This window comes from Hydra vulgaris, chromosome 13 (genome assembly GCF_038396675.1).
Source record: "Hydra vulgaris chromosome 13, alternate assembly HydraT2T_AEP".
NCBI classification, from domain to species: Eukaryota; Metazoa; Cnidaria; class Hydrozoa; order Anthoathecata; family Hydridae; genus Hydra; species Hydra vulgaris.
In genome coordinates this window covers 39,479,989-39,505,000 of record NC_088932.1, presented here as the reverse complement: position 1 = coordinate 39,505,000, position 25,012 = coordinate 39,479,989, and the positions used below count along the sequence as shown (strand labels likewise).

General features: G+C 27.2%; 1 protein-coding gene across 1 annotated transcript in view; it reads right to left on the bottom strand.

The window, feature by feature from the left end:
* LOC100212498 (peptidyl-glycine alpha-amidating monooxygenase B) overlaps nt 1–25,012 on the bottom strand; it is a 62,143-nt gene that overhangs the window by 24,474 nt on the left and 12,657 nt on the right. Inside the window, exons 2-12 of the mRNA XM_065815349.1 lie at nt 21,412–21,466; nt 21,237–21,330; nt 19,160–19,254; nt 18,882–18,965; nt 17,050–17,098; nt 12,263–12,330; nt 9,288–9,374; nt 9,130–9,206; nt 8,889–8,939; nt 8,729–8,781; nt 8,458–8,630 (exon numbers count right to left, since the gene is read on the bottom strand). Of these exons, the coding sequence (XP_065671421.1) occupies nt 8,458–8,630; nt 8,729–8,781; nt 8,889–8,939; nt 9,130–9,206; nt 9,288–9,374; nt 12,263–12,330; nt 17,050–17,098; nt 18,882–18,965; nt 19,160–19,254; nt 21,237–21,330; nt 21,412–21,466 (886 nt within the window). The remainder of the gene's footprint in view (nt 1–8,457; nt 8,631–8,728; nt 8,782–8,888; nt 8,940–9,129; nt 9,207–9,287; nt 9,375–12,262; nt 12,331–17,049; nt 17,099–18,881; nt 18,966–19,159; nt 19,255–21,236; nt 21,331–21,411; nt 21,467–25,012) is intronic.

The following is a 25,012-nucleotide window of genomic DNA, read 5'->3' as shown; positions in this document are numbered from 1 at the left end:
CCCATTCATAAAACCAGCATCCTTAGCTTTATAAAAAGTGAGTCAAGATTTCATGTATTGTTAACATATTTTAGAAAGTACTAGAAAAGCTGACACTATGAATCATGGGTAAAATGCAAGCTTAAGCAAAAAAGCTTAGAAATCAAGAGGAAAGAAACAAGAGAAAGTAGAAGATCTAGAGGGTAGAGTTTTAATTTTCCTGGTGCACAGACAATGATAACCTGCCAGACTAGGGTGGTTTTATTCCTCCTATAAAAATCAAAAAGTTTCAGGAAAAGTATAAATTAGTTTTTAACTAAATATAAATGAACTTTTACAGAACTGGATCCCAATCATGGCAAGATATGGCAATAGTGTTAAACCAGTAACCTGTTTGTTGAGCTTTATTTATAAAACCAAATATATTGATTTTGAGGAGCTGAAGACATTGAGAATAGGACTGGGCAGGAAAATCACACAGAAGACTTGCTATAAATGTTACACCATATAAAACTGACTCTTGAATGCTCCAAAGAAAGTAATCAAGCAATAGCTGTTCAAAGTATCTTCAAACACTATGAGTTGTCAGATCAAACCATCAGGGTGTGTGCCAACATTACAGCTAGCATTACAATTCAGAAACAAGAAGCCATAAAGAATACTATTGTTCATGCTTTGGGAAAGGATGTTCTCTGACTGATCAGACACCACATATATGAGAAGCATGTGTCTTATGTCTTGAAACTTGTTTTTGTCCAACAAAAAGTACAATGTTTTAGTAGAAACTAATAAATTCTGTAACACAACACATTAGAGATATTTACCAGAGTAGAGATCACAAGTTTCTCTGTCAAATAGTAGCTTGCTTTCTCGGCAAACAGATACTTAATCTCTTCTTCAAGCAGCCAGGAGCTCACCATAAGGCTAGGTTTGTGATGGCGTCCTTGATGATCCTGCACTTGACACACAATTTTAACTTAAATGATCTAGGGACAACACTGTTCACTACTTTTGAAAGCTTAATTGAGAACATACTTCATGATGCTTTTCAGGCTTATTACTTTACAATAGTATGTCAGAAAAACTGCTTAGAATATTACTCATATTAAAACACTCAAAAAACTTTAATGATTATCAAAAGTTGAATTTAGATTTTTTAAGTCTCTTACAAAAGTTGCCTGCCTCTTTTAAGTTAAATTTTTATTTTATAGGTTGATAAACAGAGAGCAAATGTAAAAAAAAGTGAAAAAAATGTAAACCAGTGATAAGCATTATATAGAACAAAAATATTTTATAATATAAGAATCTACTAAAAACAACTACTTCAACCTATTTACTATTATAGGGCGATATATATAACTACTTCACCCTATAGTACACACACACACACACACACACACACACACACACACACACACACACACACACACACACACACACACACACAGACACACACACACACACACAGATGTGTGTGTGTACTATGAGGTAAAGTTCTCTAACCCACACTCCCTTAAAACAGTTCAATGGAGCCATTCATGGCACTCGCAAAAGTATAATTTTCCTCTTAAAAGAGTAATTATCATTGTAACTAATATAAAAAACAGTCATTTTTATAAAAGAAAATTAATTGCATAATAAGTTGCAATGCTTTTTTTTCTCGATGAGTCAATTTCAATATAATAAAAATAAATTTCGATAAACACTCTGTCTATAAAGTAAATGAATGAATGAAATGTTGAACTTTTGTATTATAAAATATATTTGTTCCATATGTACATTGTTTTTATACTTATTTAAGGACATATGGTCAGTGTCCATTTTGTGGACCTGTATGTCCTTTAGAACATGTTATTTTGTAAGCTTGTTCTAATAAATCTCTCTCTCTCTCTCTCTCTCTCTCTCTCTCTCTCTCTCTCTCTCTCTCTCTCTCTCTCTCTCTCTCTCTCTCTCTCTCTCTCTCTCTCTCTCTCTCTCTCTCTATATATATATATATATATATATATATATATATATATATATATAAGCTTGATAAAATACTGAAATGTTATGATGAATGTATCAAGCAGGGAAGCTACGAACCCCTTGATGAAATTTTTGATATTACAAGTGGGTGGAACATGGTCATCTTCAGACATGCGGTTGTACCATCTCCAAGTGGAAAGCAAGGGAACAGTGGGATACTCTACAGGCCAAGCGGCCAATAAAGAAACAATCTATCCCTCTAAAAGACAAAAACTTTCTAATAAATCATCCAACTCATGATCTTACTATCCTAGTTTTTGTGATTCTGACTCTGAGGCTGACAACAGTGAATATGAAAACAATGAAGAAAAGAAGATGAGACTACTCCTACACCAAGCAGAAAACATCATAAAAGCAAAATTGCAGTCAATTTGGTGACCTACACTAGAGTATCAATAAACAAAGCTGCTAACATATGCAAGCAACTGGCTCATGAAAGCATTAACATCCCAACTCCATGTAAATCAGCTATTTACAAGTCATCAATCAAAAAGGCAATCAAGCTGAAAAAAGAAATGATTGAAAAGTTGCATATGGAAAGTTGGTCCTTACACTTTGATGGCAAGCACATCAACGGAATCGATTATCAAGTGGTCATCCTTAAAAATGGAAGTAGAGAAATCAAACTAGATGTCCTGGGCTTGGTAGATGGCAGGAAAAAAACTATTGCTCAAAGAATTTCTAAAGTACTTGATGAATTTTACCTAAGGAATTCAATACAGATGATTGTTGCAGTTACTATCAGCGCCAACACTGGAAAAAAGAATGGTGTTGTTGTAATATTGCAATGAATGTTCACAGAGAAACCCATCAACAAACCTCAGTTTCCACTACCCAACATCAGCAATGCGAGGTGAAATTCCAGAGCTATACTAGTGATCCTGGTCTTCATTTTAACTCCTTCAACAAGGACAGTTCTGCAGAGAATATGTCGATTTATACAGGATGGCTGGGCAGACCATTGGTTTACAGACCAAATGTATTATGAAAACAACTTTAGTAACTTGGCTGAAATAATGAATGCATACAAAAAGGATTTAAGCTTTTTGAAAAATGACTGGAAGCGAGAGTCATCCATACTACAGATCCCCAGAAGTAATCAATGCGCAGAGAGCGCAATCAAAGTAATGAAGGAAATGTATTCCGGATGCAAAAATAAAGAAAAATTACACCTTCTATTCCTTCTATGCAAAAAGCAAGAGCAAGAGCAAGGTCAATGGTCTGAGTCATTGTTGGATTAAAAATTTATTGTATTACATGACTATGACATTCTGAATACATTTGAATACATGTGGTACTTATATAAAAATCGATTTTTCAATGGCATGGTAAACTTTTTTCAAAAGATATGCAAATAATAGTTTATTTTGTGATTTTTTAGGTAAAAGTTCATCAATCTACAGTACAGGAGCATGGGTTTGAAAAAAAGTCATAACCCTTATATATATATATATATATATATATATATATATATATATATATATATATATATATATATATATATATATATATATATATATATATATATATGTTATATATATATATATATATATATATATATATATGTCAGTAGACTGCTCAATACAAAAGTAGAGCAAATATATTATGTGATAAATATGTAAAAAGTAGAATATAAAATAATATAAATAAGTTTAATAAAATATAATTATAGGTAAATAAAATAAAAAAGTATAATAAAGTATAGTATGTGATAAATGTATATATAAGTATGTGAGTTAGTTGGCCTCTTTATTCTTCATACTGTAAGTCAAGACTATGGGTTGCAAACAGTTAAATTATATAGCGATGATGGCCTTTGCTGTTTTCATGGGAATATTGGACAACAATCCGAGAGAACCAAGAAAAACATTGTTTATCTTTTTAAGGAGAAATTTAATTTAAAATTTACAATAAAAACCAACTTGAAAATTTTAAATTTTCTCGATTTTACCTTCAACCTGTCAGAAAATACTTTCCAGCCATTCAGAAAACCAAATGACCACCCATTATACCTGAACATAAATTCTAATCAACCCTCTAGTATTAATAAATCCATACCAACTATGATATCTAACCATATTAGCAATATTTCATCTAGCAAGGAAGTTTTCAATAGAGCAACACCATTTTATAACAATGCGTTAGTAACAAGTGGATATACTGAAAAGATTATTTTCCAAAAAAATCTCGCCTCTTCAAAACCAAAATCAAGATCATGAAACATTATTTGGTTTAATCCTCTGTTTTGGCAAAATATAAAAACCAACATTGCAAAAAATTTTCTAAATCTAATTGAAAAGCATTTTCCAAAAATACATAAGTTTTGGAAAATTTTTAATAGGAATAATTTAAAAGTCAGTTATTACTGTCTTCCTAACATCACCAACATTATTAATTCACATAATAAAAAAGTATTATCTAATGTTTGCAACACAATTGTTCTAATGTTTAACTGCCAGCAACCTGCACAATTTCTTTGCAAGGTATATGTCTTAGTAAAAATATAATTTATGTCTGCAATGTAAAAACATCACTGCAGGATAGTGGTTTCAATTATATTGGTTTAACAGAGCACACCTTTGAAGATCGCCGTTACAAACATAAAAACAACAGAAATTTCTAAATATATCTGGGAAATAAATAAGAAAAAGGAATTTTCAAATTCAATTTTTACGTGAAATATTATTGATAGGGTGGAACCATTTAAACCTAGTGGAAAGTTGTGTAAACGTTGTTTAACCAAAAAATACCATATCATTATGTCATCTTTGAAACTATTGAACAAACAAAATGAACTAATATCAAAATGTCGCCACGAAAACAAATTTGTTATCTGCAACTTTAAGGTCATCTAACACTGTATTGTAACCAAAGCTGTATTGTAACTGTATTGTAACTGTATTCTAACTCTGTATTGTAACTTCTATTGTAGCAAACACTGTATTGTATTTTTGTATACAACTTTGTTGTTGCTATAGTTGTTTGTAACATCTGATGATTGCATAAAGAGTAAAACTCTAAGTTATATTTTAAATTTAATTATAGTTATTTTATCATTATTCTAATATATATATATAAATATATATATATATATATATATTTTTTGAAAATGGCTGCTAAATGTGTTATAATAAAATATATATAATAAAATGATATTATATTTAAAAAAAATTTAAATATAAAATATTTTTAGGGGTGCAACAAGACCCATAAACATCAGTCAGGTCCCTAATATAATCAAAAAAATATTTTTTTAAAAGTATGTCATGTTGGACCTTAAATAAAATGAAGTTATACAAAAATTTTAAAAATATGAATCATTTTGATTCATGAAGCATTTGTTAAATTATTTAAAGTGTAATGATGAGAACACTTTTGTCATAACAACATTGTCCACAAGCTTTAGAAGAGGTTTAGTGAAAAATAACTTTAAGTGTCATGAAGAGTGTAACCGTTAATTCAAGAGATAAGTTAGAGTAAAAATTTATTCCAAATAGTTCTGCCTTATTATTGCAAGAGGTAATAAGATCAGACCGAAGTATGAGTGGTAGAATTTTAGACTTACCATTTGTAATAAAAAAATTAAAAAATTTATAAACTTGAGAATGGAACATTAAACGATTCAATAAAATACATTATTCAAAGTTTTTATATTTGGTTTTACTATTTATAGGGAGTAATGACTCTTTAAAACCAGATTTTCAATTTTTAATTTTTTTCAAATTTGTACTCAGAAAATATTCATTCATGGAAGCTTTTATTAAATAAAAGCAATGAAATAACATAAAACATTTTTACTTTAACAATAACAAATTTCATTTAGAATATTTTGATAAGACAGGTTTTGCAATTAGATAAAATAGGGTTTGCAAATAGATAAGACAGGTTTTGCAATTGGGTCAAATCGCGAAAAAAAAAATATTCTATGATTAATAGAAACACCTAAAAAAAATCCCAAATTTTTAATTTAACATTTTAATCAAACAACATTGGCAGAATGTAAATACCATCTGATATTTTAATCAAACAACATTGACAGAATGTGAATACCATCTGATATTTTAATCAAACAACATTGACAGAATGTGAATACCATCTGATATTTTAATCAAATAACATTGACAGAATGTGAATACCATCTGATATTTTAATCAAATAACATTGACAGAATGTGAATACCATCTGATATTTTAATCAAATAACATTGACAGAATGTGAATACCATCTGATATTTTAATCAAACAACATTGACAGAATGTGAATACCATCTGATATTTTAATCAAATAACATTGACAGAATGTGAATACCATCTGATATTTTAATCAAACAACATTGACAGAATGTGAATACCATCTGATATTTTAATCAAATAACATTGACAGAATGTGAATACCATCTGATATTTTAATCAAACAACATTGACAGAATGTGAATACCATCTGATATTTTAATCAAACAACATTGACAGAATGTGAATACCATCTGATATTTTAATCAAATAACATTGACAGAATGTGAATACCATCTGATATTTTAATCAAACAACATTGACAGAATGTGAATACCATCTGATATTTTAATCAAATAACATTGACAGAATGTGAATACCATCTGATATTTTAATCAAACAACATTGACAGAATGTGAATACCATCTGATATTTTAATCAAACAACATTGACAGAATGTGAATACCATCTGATATTTTAATCAAACAACATTGACAGAATGTGAATACCATCTGATATTTTAATCAAACAACATTGACAGAATGTGAATACCATCTGATATTTTAATCAAACAACATTGACAGAATGTGAATACCATCTGATATTTTAATCAAACAACATTGACAGAATGTGAATACCATCTGATATTTTAATCAAATAACATTGACAGAATGTGAATACCATCTGATATTTTAATCAAACAACATTGACAGAATGTGAATACCATCTGATATTTTAATCAAACAACATTGACAGAATGTGAATACCATCTGATATTTTAATCAAATAACATTGACAGAATGTGAATACCATCTGATATTTTAATCAAACAACATTGACAGAATGTGAATACCATCTGATATTTTAATCAAACAACATTGACAGAATGTGAATACCATCTGATATTTGTAAATTTTATACTGCATATTTTTTTTTATACTTTTGTTACCTTTAATTAGGTTTCATACTTTTTACACTTTACTCTCTACAGTCAAAGCTTTCTGAAAAGTTCTTAATTTAACCCTAGCATGTTCAAAAACAAAGTTTAAAAAACTCTTTAAAAATAGCTGTTTGAACCACTATGCACAATGAGCAATGTAAATAGTGAAGATCAATATAAAACACTGGAAATCTTTATTTGCGGAAAGTTTTTTTGAAGTAAAAAATGAACATGTATATGCTTATAATAAAAACACATGGCAATATATTTATACAGTAATATTTATATATGAATAATCTTTTGCCACATAAAATGAAAGCTATTTATTTGTAACAAATTATTTTTTTAGGCTTTAACTACTCATAAAATTAATTTGTTTTAATTGCAGTTTTTTTTATTGTGCAAATAAACCAACATACCACAAAAAGTAGTTTAAAAACATTCAAAACCTATTGGAGCACTAATTCAACCTCTTCTTAAATCAAGTGTAATCATAACTAATTTATGTTAATTTATTCTAAAAAAAGTTGAAAGAAAATACTTTCATTGTGATTTTAAAAATATTTGTTGGTTTTGTTACAAAAAGTCACACATTTTTATTGAAGTATTTAATCCTATCAACATTTAAAATGTAGAAAATAATTACAACAAAAAAATAATAAAAATATAAAAAAACAATTAAATAGATTAATTCTAAATTTCATTCAATATTAGCTTATTATTAATAATTAATATTTATATTAATTATATTATTAATTATTATTATTTAATTACATTATTTATTATATTATTAATATTTTATTTTATTTTATTAAATTATTTAAAGATAGTTTTTAAACCATCTTCTAAATGAAAAAACTTTATATTATTTGAAAAAGTTAAGTCAATTATGATTAAAGATCTTCAAAATAAAAAGAACAGGTCAAACAAGACCTTTAAATCAAATACATACAATCAAATACAATAAATTACCAATAGGAAAAAAATATAATAAAATTAAAAAGAACAGTCTTTGATTTTTTGATAATCAAATTTGATATCAAAAAATAATATTAAATGGAATAAATAAATTTTAAAAAACTAAAAATTAGGACATTTATGATTAAAGCCACAAAATTATAACTTTTATTATTCAGAAATTAGATTTTACAATAAATAATCACAAATTTTAATAAACCAACATATCTCAAAATATTTTTAAAAATATGAACTGAATAAATTGGATAGCATTTTAATTGTTATCAATTTAACATCCATTGTCAATAAAAGGGTATTTTCAAATACCTCTGTTATTGCTTCGAGCCTCAATCACACTTAATGGTGTGTCAGAATCAATTGGGTACTTGTATTTCTTGGTGTTTAACCAATCACATGGAATAGAAGGTTTGTTCCCATACTTTGAGGAGTCATAAAAATACATCATGTAAAAATTGCACATTTCATCGTTATGAGTTGCTCTAAAAATATTTTTTAAAGAAAAGTAACATTGCATTATGCTTAAAACATATTACCAAAATAATACTTAAAAGCTATCAATATTATTATATATACTTACCCAATTCGAGTTACTTTTTCTTGTGAAGTTGAGTTATATGTGCAACGCCCAACCTAAAAAGGTTTTTTGAAATTTTTAGAAGTTTTCTGAAATTTAAATTTATTTTCAAAACAGAATAACACAAAACTTTAATAAAATAACAACAGCAACCATTCCTTACAAGTTCATCTCCGGGTCGTATATCAATATCACTGAAAACTCTATAAAATGCCTAAAATAAAGGTGTTACCAAATAATAATAAAAGTCACAATGCTTATGGCAAAATCATTTTTATTTTAATAATTTTAAGTAGTGACAGTTACAAGTACAAATAGAAGGAAAAAGAAGGCCAAGAAGAAAAAATTTAAATTAATTTGAATGACATAAAATATCTTCATTCCATATAAAAACAAAAAACTACTTGAGGTCGCTGAGGGTCACCATGTCCAATTAAAGTCCATACACCATTTCTTATTCGATAACCAGTTATTGATGTTGCTAAAATAAGAAGGTATGTAACTTATGAAAGATAAACAAATAACCAGCAACAAATTTTTATAACTAACATTAAGCACTTACACAGTTTGTGCGCATGAACTCTAAACCGAAATGGGAACAACTGCGGTGAATCAATGGGATACGAACATCCCATATTAATATTAAATTCTAAAACAAAACAAATTTAGCAATTTAATTCATCATTTAGTTTACGTTACAAAATTTACATTACAAAACAGTACAAATTATTAAGTTTACAGCTCTCAGCACGTTGCAAGAAAACAACATTTCAGTCTATAACTCAAATTATTCAGTCTATAATTTATATTATTCAGTCTTTAATTTTAATTTATTTAGTCTTTAACTTCAGCTTATTCAGTCTTTAATTCACAACCAATAGTAGTGTCTTATCGATGTTCATTGTTGTCCTTTAAACTCCTATTTTATTCTTTCAATTTTAAATTCATGCATTTCAGTAAAGAAAATAGGGGGAACTAAAAGAATGACTTAATCTTACGGAAACTTTTTTTTTTATCCATTTATTTAACCATAAAATTGAAAAAAATTACAGATTTTTTTATAATTTTACAAAATTAGGTTCGGTGTCACTCATATAGTTAAAAACTAGTCATTGGAGTGACACCTTCATAAAATAAACAAATAAAGCAAAAAACAAACAAACAACAAAAAGTAATAATATAGATAGTGACCAAAAAAAAAATTATAATAAATGAAAAGAACAATAACTATTAAAAAAAGCCAAAAATAACAAAAATAATAATAATAACAAAAAATGGAAAAAGTAAATGAGCTGGCATGAGAGGTAATGAGAGAATGAGATAACACAACATTTAACAATCAGATTCGGATCATTAAACATTGTGTTATCTCATTCATTTATTCTTAGAAGAGTGATAGAAAATAAAATGAAAACAAAAAGATATAATTAAATGTTATGATGAGACAAAAAAAATTCAAAATCACTTAAATAATAGCAACAAATGTAAAACGCAACAATAATAAAAATAATTAGCAACAACACCACAAAAAAAAAAAAAAAATGTGCGACAATATAAACAACACACATACAGTATTGTGCAAATTAATTGCATCAAACGTTTTTTTCTTTTTCTTTTTTGTTTTATACTGTGTTTTCTATATTTTAACTGTGATTAGAAGGATAAATAAATTTAAATAAAGTAAATAAATAAAGATGGACACTACACCGAGAAAAAGATCTAAAATATTAACTTTACTTCAATATTCTGATAAATCTCAACGGGAGATAGCCAAATTATGTTCAGTAAACCAATCTACAGATAGCCGGGTTAAGAAGCATTACATTGCAACAGGCAGCTTATCACCATTAAGACATGGAAAATGTGGTCAAAAACGAAAGACTTCAGAAAGAGATGACCGATATCTGATGCTGGAGAGTATCAAAAATCCAAAAAAGACAAGTGACCAACTAATGAATGATTTAGCTATGCATGGCATCCATGTCTGCTCAAGTACTGTGCGGAGGAAGTTGATAGCTGTTAGAAGGTTTGCCAGAAAACCTTCTAAAAAACTATTACTTACAGATGTCATGAAGAAGAAGCGTATCTTGTGGGCAAAAAGAACAATGGAGAAGGGTAAGACAAAATGTGTTTATTAAATTTACAGCTATTTTATTTATTATATTTGTATATCATACTATTTTTAAATTGAAGGTATTTAATTGAAGAGACTTAATAACAGTTAACTTGTTTTTTTATTGATTGCAGGTTTTATTTTCGGATGAATCACATTTTAAAGTGCAAGGCCAACGGTCACAGTTTGTTCGTCGTTCTGATGGTGAGCCTATACGACCCGGACACATTGAACAATATGCCAAGCATCCAGAAAAGAAGATGTTTTGGGGTTGTTTCTCTGCTTTTGGACCAGGAAGACTCTACCCAGTTATTGGAATGATGAACTCTGACACTAACATTGAGGTTCTGCAAACACATTTAATTCCAGAGATGTTAAAAGTGTTTCCAAATGGAAACGGAATATTACAGCAGGATTTAGCCACATATTTCCAAAAAAGTCAAGAAATTCATGGTAAAAAGTAATATTAGAACCCTTAAATGGCCTGGCAACTCCCCTGATCTTAATCCAATTGAGAATCTCTGGATAATTGTAAAAAAAAGACTGTGAAAACATGACTGGACAACTAAAACTAAGCTTACCACCACTATCCTTCAGATTTAGATTGAAGACACAGAAATCCAAAACATTTGTAAAAATTTATTGGATTCCATGCCAAATCGTGTGCAGAAAGTCATTGCAGCACGAGGAGGACACATAAAATATTAGTGCATGATTTTTTATTTTATTAGAGCAAGAAAACTTAAAATTCCCTGGATTTTTATTGTTTTTAATTTTGATGCAATTAATATTCACAACACTGTATGAACATAGAAACTGGTCACTATTGAACTCAAAAATCCTTTGGAAAACCAATTATCAACTTTTCTAGACTTTAGTGCCTTTAAACTTTAGTGTCATGAAGAACTTTTATGTAGATGTTATCAAATTAACTAAGAGTAGAATGAATGATGTAATAACAACTATTTTATTTTTAAATTATCTAAAATGTAACCAGCTTTCTTCTTTGAATTACTCTTATAACATTGTAAACATGGCATTCAATATAGCATCAAATAAAAAAGAATTGCTGTTTAAAGCAGTTAAAAGTATCTTGGATAAAAACTTGTAACTACTTTTATCCTATGTTTTGATGATATCAAACTAAGACATCTTAATCAACCGATGTTACACTGTTTGCTGTTTGCAAAAGCTATACCACACTTAAACATGCCTGCATATTTATTAAAACTTATACCCTTTTTATTTAAACTCCATTCAGCATTACACAACTTTAGTTGTTATGAAAGTTTAGTCAATAGAGTGGTGCATTTTTCCAAAAAGTTATGTTATAAAACAGTTAAATTTTTAAGATATATTAAATTTAGAGTAAATTTCACACAAAACAATTAAATTAAAAATTGGATGAGAACTAAAAATTTTACTTTCGGTACGAGGAGGAATACTTGTGTAACCATCGCCTAAAAAGTAAATACCAGCATGATACTGTTTTCTAAATGAGAAAATAAAAATGTATATTTACACACACATATATCTATATTTTGTGTGTAAATAAACTGTTAAATTGTGTGCGCGTGTACTTGTGCTTTTTTGTGTATATATATATTTATATAAATATATATGTATATATATATATATATATATATATATATATATATATATATATATATATATATATATATATATATATATATATTTATGTAAGGTTAGATGAGTCAAAACAACTTTATAACAGTACTTAAAGTTTAAAGTGTCAAGTGATTTTCTACTAATATATAATTGCTCTGATCTTTTAAGAACTTTGAGCACTCTATTGTAAAGAATACATATTAAAGTTGTTTAAACATATATATATATATATATATATATATATATATATATATATATATATATATATATATAAATGTATATATATTTATAGGCCTCCACGGGAAGCAAGAGCTTTAGCTCTCGTTCTCGCTCACACTCCCCCAAAACGGTTTACTGGAGCAATTTACAGCTCTCACAAAAGTATTTTTTCTTTCATAAGTTTAACTATCATTGTAACAAAAATGAAAAACGCAAAGTTTTTTCATGTATTGTAACACGTATTGTAACATATACGCCTATAACCAAGTTTTGTATTTAAAAAACAATTTTTATTTAATAAGCAAAGTTTTATTTATATATATATATATATATATATATATATATATATATATATATATATATATTATATATATATATATATATATATATATATATATATATATACATATATATATATGTATATATATAAAAATGAAACAAACCAAAAAAGTTGCACTTGTTTTGTTCGCTGCAAAATGGCACTTGTCAACGAAATTCTGCCTGTGTGCTGTCACCTGTCAGCTGATTGCTCATGTTATGACATGCTATGACTTCAGACTCCTGAACTGTTTGTCCAATACTGTATATGCATATATATATATATATATATATATATATGCATATACAGTATCGGACAAAACATTTGCAACCAACATCGACCAATGCTAAAAAGTGTTCCTAATTTTACATGTCTTAAAAACGAAACGAACTATACTACCACAGCAAACAGTTCAGGAGTCTGGAGTCATAGCATGCCATAACATGAGCAATCAGCTGACAGGTGACAGCACACAGGCAGAATTTCGTTTACAAGTGCCATTTTGCAGCAAACAAAACAAGTGCAACTTTTTTGGTTTGTTTCATTTTCTTAAGTCTGGTCTGAGTCAACGTCATGGAAGTTTTTAAATAATTAAAGGAAGCATCCAGAAGTTTCTACAAGAAGCATCTGGATGCATCCAGATGCATCCAGAAGCTTCCAGAAGCATCAAAAAGAAGCGTCTAGAATCTTCCAGAACAGGCTCACACAGGTTCATTTTACTATATAAGAGACATGTAAATCGACATGTAATTCAGTCAGTATATGGAAGTCAATCAGTCAGTATTATCAAGACAGTTTATCGAAGTGAGTTTTATCAAAGTGTTTTATCGAAGAACATCAATACAAGAAGTGAAATACAACAAGTGTTTCATTACATCAATACAGTCCACATCCAACCAAGACGTTGTGTTCCACAGAGCATTATTGTATAATCACAAGGTAAATGTAACACGGTAAGCCTTGAGAAGCGTGATTATTTATTTTTATTATTTTTATGACTTCAAGTGCAAAAATGGCTCCCAACAGTCTTGGATTGGAACTAAGAAAGAAAATTATTGGCGATTACGTAATGGTCTGGCGGTGTTTTTCTGCTAACGGTCTAGGTCCAATACATCGAAACGATGGAATAATGGACCGTTTCATGTATAAAAATATCCTGAAAGATGTTATGTTACCTCATGCTGAATGGAATATGCCAATAAAATGGGTTTTTCAACAAGACAACGATCCGAAACACACTGCAAAAGTAGTCAAGCAGTGGTTTCAAGACAACCACCTATCGGTGATGGATTGGCCGCCTCAATCTCCGGATCTCAACCCTATTGAGAACCTGTGGGAGATCGTCACCCGCAGAATTAATCGTGAAGGTGTTCGTAATAAGGATCAACTGTTTGAACAAATCCAAAAGGCCTGGGCAGCGATTCCACAAAGTTTCATTGATCACCTGGTTGAATCTATGCCTCGAAGATGCAAGGCTGTGATTGACAACAAAGTATTCGCTACGTAGTATTTCGCAAGTATTGATAGCGAAATACAGCTTGGTCAACATTTTGTCGAGTTGCACTTGTTTTGTCCAGAAGGAAATCAAATTTTTTTAATACTTTTGATTAATTTATTAATTTTTGTGTACAAATAATGAACTTTGTGATGAATAAAACTTGAAGAATTTTGTCTCTAAACAGTTACATAGTTATTTCTCTAAATTGAAAAAATGCAGCACTTTTATATAAAGAAACTAAATTAGCATTATTTGGTTGCACTCGTTTTTGTCCGATTCTGTATATTTATAGGCCTCGACAGGAAGCGAGAGCTTTAGCTCTCGTTCTCGCTTACACTCCCCCAAAACGGTTTACAGGAGCAATTTACAGCTCTCACAAAAGTATTTTTTCTTTCATAAGTTTAATTATCATTGTAACTAAAATGAAAAACGCAAAGTTTTTTCACGTATTGTAACACATATTGTAAAGTATTGTAACATATACGTTTATAACCAAGTTTTGTATTTAATAAGCAATTTTTATTTAGTAAGCAAAGTTTTTGACAGCGTTGACCATACTTGTGCGCTGATTTGGGTGCCACCCAAATTAAAAATTGAGGACATTTTTTTTTTAAACATTTTTTATGGCAAATATTGTTTTTTTTGCGAAAAAACTTACAAAAAAAAATACTCGGCAATATTTCGTTAAATTTCTCTGAGACGGGTGGGGCGTTTTTTTAATTTTCTCAATTTTTTTGGGTGGCACCCAAATATGGTTGACGTTGTTAAAAACGGTCTAGAATAGCCCCTGCTTAGCATTAATTGAAAAATATCAATGTTTTAAATTTCAAATAATTAAGTTTTAAAGCATTTAAGCTTGGATTAAATAATTTTAAAACTTCAATTATTTTTAAGTTCTATGAAGTGAAACACTTTTATGATAAATAAAGTCATATTTTAAATTTATGCTTTATTTTTTCTGGCTTATCTTTCGTTTATTTTATCATTCGTTAAGATTTACAAAATAAAATATTTATTTGTTTTTTCAGCGCATTTATCTATCTATCTATCTATCTATATATATATATATATATATATATATATATATATATATATATATATATATATATATATATATATATATATATATATATATATATATATATATATATATATATATATATATATATATATATATATATATATATATATGCAAAAGTTTAGAAACGCCAACTTTTTTCAGTTTTTACTGCATAACTTTTCACAAACTTTCTCAAATAAGCTGAAATTTTTACTAAATGTGCTCTATATTATTTCAATTTAAAATACTAACTACAAAAGTTGCAAAATTAAATGGTTAATTAACTTAACATTTAACTATTTTATTGAAAAAGCTTCCATGCAAAAGTTAGAACAGAAATTGATTAATATTTATTTCAAAAAAGCCAAATTTATTAAAATTCACAAATGATCAATTTTTGAATAAAATAGTTTCAACAAGACACTTAGTATTTGGTGGCATATCCATTTGCCTTTAAAACAGCATTACAGTGACAAAGCATTGAATCTACTAAATGAATGAGAACATCCTGAGGAATATTATACCAGCATTCTTTAATCAAAGCAAATAAATGGTATATTCTAATATTAAAAAAACATATATGTTAAACAAGTTTGAAAAATAAATTTTTTTTTGATAAAATGATTTTTTTTTAATAATAAATGAAACATAAAAAAGATCAATTAAAAAAATATGTTTAAAAATTTATATATAGCAATCATCTGATTATTTTTATAGATTACATTAGTTAGTTTGATATGTTGCATTCGTTCAGGTATGGAATAGTGACAACTGGTAGTTTATGTTACAAGTTCTCATTTGGTCTTTTTTGCCATTTTAAAAAAAAAAAAAAATTTTTAATTTGAAAAACAGTTTTACTCACATTAGACTACTAACTGTAGACAAAATAAGATCAATTTTTAGAAAAAAAATGGGAAAAGTAAGATAACAAAGAAAAAACTGTCAGAAAATATGACATCATTTAGCAAACTGAGTAAGAAATAATAAAAAGAAAATTTTTACCCAATTTAAAATGCATACACACACACATCACCACTGCTGCATTTTCTAAGATTATTTGAAAAACTTTTATTCAACTTTCGAAAAGTTTTTGAAAACTTGGCTAAATTAAAGTTTCAAAAGGTATGCAAATACATAATAAGCTGAGAAAAGGTAAGAAGCATTGCAGAAGCTATTGGCTTAAATCAGCTTTTTTAATAACCAATGATACTTGATGACTTGATAAACATATAGCTTATCATTCCCGCAAAGATTTGTAAATATATATATATATATATATATATATATATATATATATATATATATATATATATATATATATATATATATATATACACACACGCACAATTATATAAAAACATCTTTGTGCCCATAATAAAATGTCACTGATGACATCAAACTGAATATATAATGCAAGAACTAAATGGAAATATTATAAAAAAATTTAAGTATTAAGTTTTTACCAAATAATTACATTAAACATCACCTCAAACTTGTTATTCCAAATAAGATTCCAGAGGAATCAGTGTGTCCATCTAAATGAAAACTCTTGTAAGATAACTAGGCTTAACTTCTATCAATTACAGTAACATAAGAAAAACTTTAAAAAATATATTATTCAAAAACTTTCATGAATTACAGTAAAAAAACTTTAAAAAATATATTACGACCTGCTTAGTATTTTTTATGTATAAAAATAATATTACAACTTGATATCAAAATGCTACTTTACTGTTCTTAAGTATTTCAATATAGGAGTGTCAAATAACAATATTTGTATTTGTAAAGTAGTGTTTATTGTTACTACTATTATTATTACTTTATACTTTTTACTTTTTATAGTTCAAGTATTTTTTACTCTTTTTATTAGTATAGAAAAAAAAGTACAGGACATCATTACTGCTGTTGAAAATAGTCTTTTTTATTTTTTTTTTCCAAGAAAAAAGTAAAATTTAATTTGGTATTGTTGCAAAACACAATGCTTTAATATATAATCCATAAAACAATTTTTACCATTAATATCTAAAACATTAAACTTTTTATAAAAACTGCTTTGTTTATAATATCTTGAATTAAGTCTCTGACAAATATCTTAGTAACTATACAACATAGTAAACAACTAAGCAACCAAGCAAGTGTAGCAAAATTACTCTTGAACTATTTTTTTAAAAAAGTTTTTCACATCATAAAATTATCTTTTAAAGATTTACTTTTAACATTCTACTAATCCTGGTTAAAAAAAAAAATCTGTGTTCATGTTACTGATGATATTAAACTAACTTTTCATAGTGGATGCGTTTTTAAAAGTTGTTAAAATCTTGCTACAAAGTTGTATGCATGATGATAAATTTTTTATTTAGAAAAATTTAAATTTATAAAAATGTTCTCATTTTTTATACAAAAAAATAGCACAAATTATAAATAGGATTTCTCTGCATGAGTTATTTTATTTTGTTTTATTTTATAACAAATTCACTTCAACAAGGTTGCAAGCAACCATTATTCAAGTTGGGAGTTAACAGAAAACAAACAAAAAAAGAATTAAAAAACAAAAAAGTTATTAACAGAAGACAAAAACTCCAAATTGCATGAGTCAGGAAAGCATGAAGATGAGAGAATACCAAAGGACCAATAAGGGAAAAAACTAGATTAATAAAAGTTTTTTGAGCATAAAGGAACAGTTACAGTAATAGGATGTAACTTGATGCATGATGATTCACACAAGATTAAATTTTGGCAATGTAACAAGTGAATTATTTTATTTCTTTTATTTGAATATGTTCACATGATAAATTGGTTTATTTCTTTTATTTGAGTATGTTTACTTGATAAATTGGCTTAATTCTTTTATTTGAATATGTTTACTTGATAAGTTAGTTTGTTATAATTGGTTGTCTAAGCAGCAACAACTAGTTATTTTTTTTTAAATTAGTCAAAGTGAAGTAACTTTGGCCTTAATAAATTTTTTAAGAATGCACTAAAAAAAATGTTATCAAATTATCAAAACTGAATCCTGTAGTACTTAATTCAAAGCTAGTTGAAATGCAAAATGTTGAAACACATTTAACATTTTTTATAAAATTTCGAATTCAACGTAAGACATCATTCAATAGAAAATAGAATGATGTCTTAAGTTGTTTTATAATATAACATATATTTATATTAATATATAAATATCTAGATAAAATGTTTTATCTAGATATTTATATATTACTTTAAAATTATTAATGTAAAGTGACATAATAAAGTCTGAACTCAAAATAAAAATTAGGACATAACAATAAATCTGAAAATTATTTTAAGTATTATAAAAATTACCTTGAAATGAAGACACATCAAGATAATGAATCTGAAGAACCAAATAACGCACATTACTGTTACCCCCAACATGAAAACCAACATCTAAATATAAAACAACTTTATTGATATACCATTTTTTACCTCAAAAATTTTTGATAACAAATCGGAAAGAATAGTAAAAGGTAAACAATTTTATTATACAATTTTCTGAAAAATAAAGAAAATACTTAGCCTCAAAACTCATAAAATCATAAAATGTTAAAAATAAACTAAAAAGAATTAGTTATAAATCTTACTTTCAGGCATTTTTAAAGGTGGTGCATTTTTACCCCATGCATAAAGAATGGACTGGGAACCGCCATTACAAACTGGTTGCATCTCACCACATTGCCTAAAAAATATTTATTTTGATAATAATGAAAAAATATTTTAAAATATTTTTTCGAAAAGTAAAAAAAAATCATAATTTTACTTTAAATGAAAATTAAATTTTGAGCAAATATCAAACTTTTCTTGGAATGGAAATTAGTATAAGTTTAATTGGAACTAAATTAAGTTAACCAACTTTTTAGTCTGAGTAAATTTAGTCAACTAACTTTTTAGTCTGAGTAAATTTAGTCAACTAACTTTTTAGTCTGAGTAAATTTAGTCAACTAACTTTTTAGTCTGAGTAAATTTAGTCAACTAACTTTTTAGTCTGAGTAAATTTAGTCAACTAACTTTTTAGTCTGAGTAAATTTAGTCAACTAACTTTTTAGTCTGAGTAAATTTAGTCAACTTTTTAGCCTGCTAAAACTATTAACTTTAATGTTTGACTGTTACCAAGCTTGAGTTATCAAGTCAACGAATTTTATAACTTGACTAAAACTTAAACGAGACTTTTTAAAAATACTGAATAACTCATAGCATAAAAGTATATATCATAAACTAGGGCACCTTATCATAAACAAGGGCATCTTATCATAAACTAAAGCATCTCATGATAAACTAGGGTGCCTCATGATAAACTAGGGTGCCTCATGATAAACTAAGGCACCTTGTTTAGTGTAAACAATTATTATTTAGTTACCATATGTGCACAATGTAATTTATGGTCACATTGCAACAATTTTTTTTGAAGATTTCTTAAAATTATTATAAGAATACATTTGTTGCATTTAAAAAACAGAACTAAATGATAAATATACCTTTTTTTAAATAGGAGAGCACAGCGTGAAAGACAGCAAAAACTCAATATACATAATAGAATATAATTTAAATTTAAATGCATTTTGTTAAGACAAATTTAAATGTCTCAACTGGTACCATTAAATAACTAGCAGGCTTCACTCAACCTGCTTAAAAAAGTTGGACTAAAGGAAGGCTAAAAAGCATCTATACTTACACCTAACTATAATTGTATACGTATTTAGTTATTGAACATTGCAAATTAAAAACCCAATTTATCTGGTCGTAAATTATGTGGTCAGGATGTGTACATTTAAATTTATGTTGATAATTAACTTATTGTATAGGTTATTAATATGAAACAAAATTTAAAACATTAAAAATATTGTTAACAAAAACTAAAAATCGCTTTTCATTAAAATTAAATAGTATTAAACAAATATGGAAGGCAGAGACAAGTTGTCACTTGTAGTTGTATAAAAATAAATAACTGAAATGATAAAGAAAAAACTTAATAACAACTTTTATTGTAACTATGTAATTTTTCATTAAAAATTACACATTTTTTATGTGTCTTTTATTTTTATATTTGATAAATTGTATTTTTAACAAAACTGAATGATATGCAAAACTCTATTTTATATTTTTATATTATTTTATAATTACATTTTTGCCTATATTATTTTATTGTTATTTTATCAATACTGATAAACTTTTTTCAGTACTAACTGTTATCAATAGCGAATTCCAAATAAACTCTAATACTGATAACTCAGTACTAAAACAAACAATATTCAGTATAGAACAAAAAAGGACCTCCAATCTACAATAGCTTAAGTTTCTAAATATATAAAACTATCCTTTTGACACAAATCTTTTTTTTTTTTTTGAAAGCATCATGCAGCCAACAGCTGTTTCCTTTTGATTTTTTAAAATAAATTAATTCAATATTAAAATGCAAGAAAATAAAAAAATATTTGTGATTTACACATCAATGTTTTATGGTATGTTCACTTTTAAATTTTTATTTAATACTATAATTCAAGATCATTATAAGGACCAAATTTATTGGTCTCCTTACATCTTGTATAATCTCTTTATAATGATTAATAAAAAGAATCTTTCCAAGAGTTAAATGAAAACAAAGCAGCAGAATATATTTAAATATATAATAGAAAAATATGCTTCAAAAAAACACAACTATACCATGTTTTCTTTATTTCCAAAGGTTCATCATCACTACAACCAAACAATAACATATGATGTGCAATGTGCATGCTAGCCTTTGGAACAAACTCCACTAAATGAAGTAAGTTTGCATAATAATTTAAAAACAAACAAAAAAAACAATACTAAATTATTTTAGTTAATTTTTACTAACCTAAGTATCTATCATCATTTGGTAAAACGCGAGCAATGCATACATAGGAATCAGGCTGAACAAAAAAAAATTAACATCTATAAACAACAACAAAATTTTGAAACGTATGAGAGTTTATATATATATATATATATATATATATATATATATATATATATATATATATATATATATATATATATATATATATATATATATATATATATATATATAGGTACTCGTAAATCTGGATTTTACGGAGCCATTTTTTCAGCCAAATTCTGACACGCTTTTTCAAGTTTGTTGAAAAGTTGCATGGTATGAACTTATTTTGCTCTGTTATTTTTTAGAAATATGTATCAACATAGATATTTTTTGAATATTAGAATTATGGAACTTTAATTTTGCATGGACTTCTTTGAGTTAAAGTTTTATTTAATATGAATTTATTGTTGTTAAAAATTTGCTTAATTTTTGGACATCAAGTGTATATCGAAGGAATGCTGGTTTATTTTTCTAATTAATTAATTCTCTCACCTTTAAAACCCCTTTTTCTTACTACCTGCCAAATTTCATTGAAAAAAAAGCATACTCAGGCACCTTAATACAATACTCCAATTAGTTAAAAATTTGTTGTTGTTTGGACATCAAGTATATATCATATAATGACACCTTAATACTAAACTCCAATTAGATAACTGTTTTAAGGTTCAATAATGTGATACACTCACAGTGAGGAGGGGTAGAATGTACTAGTAATAACAATAATGATGTTAGATATTGATTATTTAATTGTACTAAATAGTTTTAATGTAGTTAGCAATTGTATCGTCATTATATTTACCATTATTTAAATATATTACTTTTTATTTTTCTCTAAATATGTTTTTAAATATAACTTTTTTTTTTCTAGCTATCATGGGGTCAAAAATGAAGTTTGTCTTTTATGGTGAATGCAAAAAGTATTTATCTGCTAATTTTGAATTGTCACAAATTGGCATTGACTCCAATACAATGTGTAATACAGTTTGTAGAGATGGACATATTTTTTTATTATTTACAGAAAATAAAGATTCTTTTCTCAAACCATCTCAAAAAGTTACTAAACATTTTAAGATAGAAACATGTAAAAATCAGGTTAGCAGTCTCATAAATAAATCATTGAATTGGGTTAAAAATTTTAACAGGGCTGAGGACAGTAAGCATTTTTTTGACTTTTGTAATAAACCTTTTTGAAGCCATATATCAAGTTTCCCTAACATTGTATTATTATTAGGCTCCTCATATGATTCATATACCAATATGAATGTTTTATCTCCTTAACCTAGTGGACTGTCAACATCTGCATGTTATAGCAAACAAGACGTAACTAAACATATATATTTAGAGAAAAAAAAAGGACCTTAGTGATCCGAGAAGACATCTTACATGTCTTTTCGGTTAGCTAACATCGGAGCAAGATAGCACTATTAAAAGCTGAATTAAACAGCATGCTAAATCAATCATGTATTCTAAGACAAAATGTCAAACAAAAAGAAAAAACAATTAAAGCTATAAGGGCAGAAATACAAAATCTGGAAAAACTCAAACAAACAAAAATATTACGGCAAGCAGATTCGCTAGTTTAAAGCTGACAAAAAAGCTTTGAAATTATATGAAAGGCATAAGTTAAGGCAACTCAAAACTAAGCATAATGCCGCTGTTTTGGCAAGTAACAGGGCAATTGCTAGTTTAGAAAATGATTTGCTCCAGATTGAGGAGGAAAGAAATGTAATTATGCCAGAAGATGAAAAAACATATTCATTACAAATAAGAATGATTATTTATAATATGGTGTTGTGTAATGCACCAACAGGTAACATTCCATATCTTATGAGCAAAATAGGGCATTATATGGATGTTATTTTAAATAATATTCTTCATCAAAGTACTCGTGAACTTGGCAGTATTTCAGATTTGCAAGCAGCAGAGTGGGGTATACATAATAATAATCTTACTCTTGGGTTTGATGCTACAACACAAGAAGGTGTCCACATTAATAGCATTAACTTAACACCTAAAAATAAAGGTTTTGTTATTGCTCTAGATCAGTTACCAGGAGGAACAGCATTTGATTATGAAAGTCATATATGCACTTCAATTGATTATATGGCATTTGTTTATTCAGATTCTTTACAAAGGTAGCTTTAATGAATGTTGTAATTAGATTATTGAAAATATATCTAACACAATGTCAGACAGTGTTGCAGTCAACCATCTTACTATAAGCAAAATTTGTGCAACCTGGGGCAAGAATTTGAATGAGCTGAACTGCCATTTGCACCCTTTTGACACAACTGCAGTTTTATGTCACGCAGCATTACAGTCTCTTAAGAGTGAGAGTTGCCAATTATTTGGAAACGATTGTATGGCAGTTAAAATTGCTTCAGCCATGAACAAAATGAGGTTTATAGACGTCAAAGGTGATCCAAAAGGATTTGTGAGTTTTTTAGATGAAAACGATCTACCACAAAGTATTATTCCTAGATATCATGGAAATAGGCCTTATATTCTTTTTCATACTTATTTCATTTTTATGAAGCATTACAGTAGGGTGGGTCAATTTTTATGGTAAAATGCACTTTTTTAAATTTAGAAAAAAGAGTAGTGAAAAAATATAATTTTATAATTTTTAAATAGGAGTGATATTTTTAAAAATGAAATTATTTCAGTGCTAGCTTGGTAATTTTTCATTTTATTATTACTTATTTTGGTTATTACCAAAATAAGTACTAAAAATGCGTAACTACGCATTTCTTTTCATTTATACTACATATTTGGACCAAAAAGAAAGCTCCAGTAAACTTATTTAGGTTATTAAAGATGTCAAATAGAACAAGGAATGCATTATTTATTAAAATGAGCAAACTTTTAGGCAAAGGAAAAGAACTTTATGTATCTGAGCTTCCAACAACAACAGAGATATTTTACGATATAGTATACTGTTAAGAGAAATTAGTGAAAAAAATACGAGGAACTATACTGTAGATCAGCTAGTAACTGATATGGTACCAGCTGTACTTGGTCAATGGTTAAAGGCAAATGCACTTGTTGTATATCCAGTTGTAATCTATGAAAAAACAATTTTTAAAAAACTCAAATATTTATAGAAATCGGTTGTTGATTTTAGCAATAGACGTGGGAAAAAAGTTGAAAAAGCAAGATTTTTTAAATTAGACAAACTTGTGGACATTTTACTATGTAAATGTAAATTAATCATTTGTTCAGAGTACAAATGTGCTTCAGAATGTATGGAAAAAAATTCATATAAAATGCAAATGTAAGAGAGGAGTGAAAATACCAATTGTAGAGCATCAATTAATTCATTCTCAGAGAAAGAAAAAAGGAAGCTTTGGAACTTTTCATTTTTGTTTTAGATTCTTTCCTATCTGCACCACCAATGGTGCAGATAGGAAAGAATCTAAAAAAATTGAAAAAAAAACAACAACAAAAAGTAGCAATGATAAAGAAAAAAAAGGTAGCTGGTAAATTAGAAGGCTTTATATATTATTTTGTATATACTACAATATAATATATATATATATATATATATATATATATATATATATATATATATATATAT